General features: G+C 33.7%; 1 protein-coding gene across 1 annotated transcript; it reads right to left on the bottom strand.

Annotated features, from left to right (window-relative positions):
- Positions 1-1,047: 1,047 nt before the first annotated feature.
- On the bottom strand, positions 1,048-5,246 carry LOC127120279 (aminopeptidase P1). Its single transcript, XM_051050688.1, has 16 exons — positions 5,074-5,246; positions 4,904-4,967; positions 4,419-4,558; positions 4,052-4,336; positions 3,787-3,909; positions 3,428-3,688; positions 3,256-3,342; positions 3,050-3,117; positions 2,858-2,924; positions 2,457-2,591; positions 2,260-2,340; positions 2,080-2,134; positions 1,862-1,966; positions 1,687-1,752; positions 1,455-1,579; positions 1,048-1,367 (listed from the first exon to the last, which is right to left on the bottom strand). Exons 1-16 carry the CDS (start codon positions 5,164-5,166, stop codon positions 1,206-1,208), a joined length of 1,917 nt encoding a protein of 638 aa, XP_050906645.1. The 5' UTR covers positions 5,167-5,246; the 3' UTR covers positions 1,048-1,205.
- Positions 5,247-7,233: the final 1,987 nt, after the last annotated feature.

The following is a 7,233-nucleotide window of genomic DNA, read 5'->3' as shown; positions in this document are numbered from 1 at the left end:
TTCAAAACTATAAAAATCCAAAATAGTTAACATTTCTAAAATTAGGCCTAAGTCGAAATCTGTGTGAAGCAACATACTTCAGCACACTAATACAACTCGAAACACTAGGTTATTCGACACATCCTTATTTTATCGAGTAACTTACTTCGACACAAGAAATTACAATTTAACATAAAATTCATATTTTTCTCTATCATAAAGTTGTATATTACAATCATTGAATTATTTATTATATACATGATTTTTTTTCAAGCGGAAACTTTAAAGCCAACTTTATAAACTTTTATGTTTATTATTTGCAACACATGTTATCAACGGTACAACTTCTTTTAATGAAATGCAACACACATCTTTTGTGTCATATATTCGGTTTCGTAACTCTTCCTTATATTGTTCTCTCTTCTTTTTAACATTATTCAGATTTATCGAAATAATTATTCTCTATTTACATATTAAATTTACCCGTGCATATTGGTAATAATTCAAAAAGATGTAGCAAATCATATTTTATTTTTTGTTTGGAATTGTTTTTTTTATAAAATTAAGCTCTATTTCTCTATTAAGATTTTTCTTTCCACTTTTTTTTCAAAAAGTCCAAGACTTCTTGAAGCGAAATTAAATATGTAGAAAGGATTTATAAATACATAGAATTGAGGATACTTAAAATACTCAAACAAGGGTAAGACAAAATGTCATTCCAATTATTAAATAAACATTTTAAAGAAAATCAACATTATTTTTTTCAACATGACAAGAATTCTACTACTCTCTTTGTACCACAATATTTGTGGTATTTTTAATTTTAAATAAATTACAAAAATATAATAAATAAAAGAGAAAGCTGATTTTATTCAGTTACTCTTATTATGAGTAGTTATTTCTTCTAGAGCTGGAAATTTTCATTTTTAAGTATTATGAGTAGTCATACAAAAATTAAGAATTCAAACAAACACTGCAACATCAACTTTTTTAACCATTTAAGCTCTGTTGAAGATACAAATATTACATGCATGAATGAAAATATGACGTAAATATGTATAAACACCATAATGCAAATGCTTATTTTTTTAAAAATCACTCAAGAATAAGAGTATCTTAGAATAAAACTTTGCTCTCATCATTCAGACGAAAAGCACATGATTCATCATCCCAGTAATATTAATACAGAAGACAGCACAGATATTACTGTGAAATAAAAACACATCTCACACAGCTATAGGTTCTGTTGCTTTCTTCAGCCATGCATTTTCAGCTTCATCCAAATACGGTGCCAAAATATCTCTACACTTCGAATGATACGAGTTCAACCAATTTATCTCTTCTGGAATTAGAAGGCTCAGATCAATTAACTTTGTTTGATACGGTGCCTGGACGAGAAACAACAAACACTTGCACCGTGAAAATCCAAACAAACATGTAATATGCTCAAACGAATACACAGCTTCGACACTTACCCAGGTAATATGCTCAAACGATAAGTAACCTTTACCGCCAAAATTAAATTTTGTATCAGCCTCGTTGACAATAAGCACATTCTCCAATCTTATTCCAAATGCTCCATCCTCATAGTAACCAGGTTCTAAAAGACAATTCAAATGAATAAGACCAGATAAATTTAAGTACAGTTGAACATTTGTGGACTTTTAAATGATTCAAGCAAGGGTATAATAATATCAAGCAACTAACCATCTGTAACAGTCATCGAAGATTGCAGAGGTACATTTCGTGCTCTGAAACTAATTAACTGAGGTCCTGCGCAAGTTATTGATTTAAATTTTTATTTCAAATTGACTTGAAAAGGGAAATAAATTGAAAAAAGAATAAAAATAGGGAACAGGGAAATTGTGATAGTTATATATACCTTCATGGACATTCAGGTAGGATCCAACACCGTGACCAGTTCCATGTCGGAAATCAAGACCATCCTTCCAGAGAGGAATTCGAGCAAGAATATCAAGTTGGTGACCTACGAGAATTGTCAAAAAAGGAAAAAAGGAGCTAAGTTCTCGTGTTTGAAATGGAGACTAGCTCAAATTATGCCCAAAGAACTTGACATGAAATAGTCAAATTGTGTAATACCATTTGTCCCGTTAGGAAATCTAGCATTTCCCAAAGAAATGTGACCCTTTAGGACCTGCACCAAGTTCAGAAAACCAAACAACTTAACTAAAATTTAAGGGAAAAACTTGGATATCAAATGATTCTTGATATAGTTTCGGAATTATAGAATCTTTAGAAAAAGTAAATAAAGGCACATACTGCTGTATAGCTAGCTTTTTCATGATCCGAAGGTCTCCCGAAATGTACTGTTCGTGTAATATCAGTTGTTCCGTCCAGATACTTCAGAAACATGAGCAATTATTAATATTAGAATACATCAAAACAAGAAAAGTTTCACTAATAAATAACAATCTCGACGGAATTCAGCAACTCTCTATAACGCATGCTAGACAGACCTGGGCTCCAGAATCGAAAAGATATATTTTGTCTGGATCAAGCTCAGTGCATGTTTCTGCCTCTGGCTTATAATGACAAATAGCGGCATTTGGGCCAACTGCAGAAATAGTAGGGAAACTCAATCCTCGGAAATGCTGAAAACAGATTAGATAAAACAAAGTTAGAATCGAACACAGACTGCACTCTCTACAACATGCAAGCATATCTACTTCCAAGCATTCATATTCCATTGAGTTTATACGGAAAAAAAAATCCCCTTGTTACTTTATTTGACTTCTCTTCAAATAATATATACTAAGCAAATGCAGTCAAATTTCAATCCTAATATGCTTGAGAAAATGTGGTAAAGTATGATGGTAAAATAAAGTTGAAAAACAATAGCATCACTGTGTGACTTCACCTCTTTTGACGCTCTAAATTCTTCAAGCTTGTCGCTTACAGTCACCTCAGTCAATTTCACGGATTGCCTGCCATAGTTTGAAAATTCATGTAAACATGGTGGACTGCTTGGGATTTAGTAGAGCTCACATGAATTTTACTCTAACAAAGTGTTGAAAGAGCGTGTTAGAAAATATAATAAGAGGATACTGACAAATTTTTATCCTTTTTTACGGTATTCTCCTCTGAAAAATATCCAGATGCTCCATAGATATCCTGCATCTGCACATTGAACCAATATTCTGCATTATTAACTGATATCTCAGATCTCGCCGCATAATTTGGCCGATTCAAAAAGAGAGTAAATGCCCTCTTCAGTAAATTAAAATATATCTAGAGACACAACATTCAAATGCAAACCTTCTTTTCCAGCCAAACAAGATATTGCACAACAGCCGCACCGTCACGAATATGCGCCTTTCTTAATCCATCCAATTCCACTGGGTTCTACAAGTAATAAAGTAATTAACAGTAAGCGAAATTGTATGTGATAAATCCAGATTAACTTTATAAAGGAGTATAAGCATAGAACCTTTAAAGCTTTTGGAAGAGCCAGAGGTGATTGTTGCAAGAGAACTGTATCAGGGTTCAGTTTTGAATACAGAGCATAACAGCATGAAGCTGGATCAGCCCATATGAGGTTGCTACTCTCTTCTCCTGTTTGATGTTTACCATTTACACTCTTGGCAGTAGACACGGAATCAAGCTCATTAGTCGCTAGCAATGCCACGTCTACGCTTACTTCTGTATACTCTTTGATTTCAATTCTATTCTCCTCCAAATGAGTTTTTACCTGGCACATGACATAATTTTCAATAAGTTTTGTATTTCCAAATTAGCACCTCCTAATCTAAAGATACTAAGATCATAAATGAGATTTCTCGAACTGACCTCGATAGACACCTTTTGCTTGTCCACATAAATGAAGGCAGAATTGGACGTCACAATAGCAAATGCGTGAGCAACGGGACAGTATGCCACATCATTTCCACGAATATTATACAGCCAAGCAACCTGTATTGGGCGATATTGAATAAAATGACAGAAAAAAATGTTTAAAACGATGAACATTTGAGGAAGAAAATACAGTCTGATTAAAAACAAAAACTTGGAGAAAGAAACAAAAAAGGACGAACTATTAAGAGGATACACTCACTTCATCGAGTGCTGTTACAACCAATCCTTGAGCATGCTCCTGTGCAAACTTTTTTCTCAAATCTTGCAACTTATCCGTGACAGAGCGACCTGCAAACTTTAATGGTTGTATAACGACAGCATTAACCTCTGCTGGTGGACGATCTGTCCATATTTCATCTACCAAATTTTTTGTTGTTTGGACTAGCTTCTGGTGTTTTTTGGCAAAAGCGCGTTCCCATCTTTGAGCAGTATCAATTGAAATGCACCAAGGGTCAACCCCAATTGCTGCATCTTTTGGCAAGTTCTAGTAAATGGAAATGACTTATTAGTACAAACATCCCATAAAAAAACCATACATAAAAAAAAAAGATTTTCTAAAGTCTCACATCAGCCATCCAGATATCTACAGCAGGATCTTCACCAAGACGCATTAGCTTCCACTGACCACTAAGTTGTTGTTCAGCCTGCAAAAAATAACGCGCATCGGTCCAAAGCAGCGCTTCATCCTTTGTTATAAGTGCCAAACCTGAACGCCATTTAAAAAAAATGAAAAACACTTCACTATTTAGTCATTTTGAAAATTGAAATACATAATAAGACCATAGCGTCACTAAAATACTAGCAAATAACAAGTACAACTAGAAAGTAGAAACTTTAACGATAACAATCAAGTCTTATCTCATTAAGTGGCATCGTCTAGATAGATCAAACGGCACCATAATGTTCTATCTCCTATCCCTCATTACTAGAAAGATTACTTTGATATGAATTCTGTAAACCCTAAATTCATGTATGGTACAACAATATAAAATAAAATAAATAAAAAACAAAAACGAAAACGCATCGAACAGTTTATTGGATAGAAACTGACCAGCACTTCCGGTGAATCCAGAAACGAAAGCGCGACGCTTGTCTCGTGCAGACACATATTCACTCTGCAAATTGAAAAATCATTTCATAAATAAAACAATAAAAATAAAATACGAAATTGGAAGAGTGAATTCTAATTCGATCTAAGAAATGAATCGATAATTGAGTAACCTGATGATAATCTTCAGAGGGGACAATTAAGGCATGAAGAGGTGGAGAGTGAGAAGCCATCAAAGACCTCAAAGAAGAGAGTGTGTCTACCATTTTTTTTTGTTTTGCTTTTTCTCAGGCTTACGGCTTATGACTTTCGAGATTTTCTGTAACAAATGACAAAATAAAAAAGGATGACAGGTTTATATAGAGTTAGTGTAAAGTACAACAGTTCACTTTAAAAAGTAAAACACTTCGTTCACATCCGACTCCTGTATTTAATCTAACATTTGAACCAAATACATTGATATTCTTTTTTATTGATATTTACATATTTTTTATTGATCTAAAACCTATAATTAATTCTTTTATTATTTGTGGGTTTGATAACGTGAACTTCTAGGACACATTACTCTATTATAAATAAGTACTTTGAAATATTAGTAATTAAAGTTAAATACAATTTAGTATTTAGATTATTAAAATTATTATTTATAATTAATTGATAATTTGATATGTATAGGTGGTGTAATTATTTATATTTTTAATTAATTTTCATATTTAAATTATTAAAATCATTTGATTATATATATATATATATATATATATATATATATATATATATATATATATATATATATATATATATATATAATTTAAAGGGAATTTTTTTTAAATAATCATATTTTTCAAATAAATTTCTAAAATAATTTATTTTTCAAAATATTTACGAAAATAACCATGTTTCATTAAGCATGTACCTGTTGGACTGACGCACCTAATTTCCTACTGAAAAGAGGCGTCAATGGCTTGGGCGCATGTATGCATTGAAGTCAATTGTTTTGGCACATGCATACACTACATTATGTGTATGCGCCAATGCATGTGGCGCATGCACTATGCAGTTTTTTTTTTAAAATTTATATTTTATATTTATAAATAATTAAATTAAATACGTAAATGCAAAATAATGATTAAAGTTAAAATACATAACAATTGACAAGAAAATCAATGACTCACCCGATTGAAACGTTCTTCTGTTCCACATCCAGGTGCGTTAGTTTGTCTTAGAGGTCTCCCACGATTTCCATGAGGTGTTTGGGGTCTTTGAGAGCTAGCATGATGCAATGGTCGCTGGTGTGAAGGTCCGGTGGAAGGTTCGACAGTATTTGATTGATTTGTCATCATTTCTCCCCAATAGCTGGGGGGATTGTCGCCAACGGCGCTTCCGTAATTGAGTTTGGTGTCTATGTTGTCGTAGTTGGATCGTTGTAGATGCTTGATTTGTAGACGGTATAATTGCTTGAATTGGGACATTAAATCATTTTGGAAACGAAACAATGGTTCATGTGGTGTACTAAAGTCAAATAATAGTTGGGTGTTGTGACGATGGGATGTTTGGGTGTTCATTAGTGGGGGGCTACGATGGCATGACGTTGAATTTATGAATCATTCGGGCTATAGACTGTTTTGGTGGCTCTGTATGGTTGTTGGTGGTTAGGATTTGATTCCTGGTTTTGAGTTTGGGTGTGTGGCATGAATTAGTTGCGAGGTCGGGTGTTTGGTGTTTGGGTGTATACGGTAGGGTGGTGGTGTGAGGTTGGTAGTTGGGTTTGGGTAGGTTGACATTGTTCTTGGGTGGGGATTTGTTGTTGGGCGTTTGATGACGAAGCTCGTTGGCGTGGATCAATCAAATATCTTGGCTCAGACACAACTGTGGTGTTGTAACCGACCTAAACCATGTCATATAATGTTGAGTTGGTCTAGCACCATGTATGTCTAGTTCGTTTAAGATGTGTTATCGTCGATTCCTCCAATGATGACACATCTCTTTTGCAAAGTCTCTCCAATCGAAATAATCCCATTGGCCATCGACTCTTTGTTGATGCCAATCTCCCAAACACGTCGGAGGTTATGGAATTTATTGTTGCATTCCAAACTGCAATTTTACATGATCACTCTGGTGTATCTCCACAGTAGTTAACCGGATGATTGGTGTTTTTGCTGTCCAAACTGCATCATCATCATGGTTAACCTGATGATCAAGATCCAGATACGGCCTCCAGATAAACTATATAAGAATTTGACATGATTAGAGGATATGTAATTGGATCATTTTTTTTAAATTAAATGTAGACTTGTTTAGTAGTAATACATCGCCTGGTCCAATGTGGTCTAAAA

Source organism: Lathyrus oleraceus, chromosome 2, assembly GCF_024323335.1.
Source record: "Lathyrus oleraceus cultivar Zhongwan6 chromosome 2, CAAS_Psat_ZW6_1.0, whole genome shotgun sequence".
NCBI lineage: Eukaryota > Viridiplantae > Streptophyta > Magnoliopsida > Fabales > Fabaceae > Lathyrus > Lathyrus oleraceus.
This window is presented reverse-complemented; position numbering and strand designations above follow the sequence as displayed.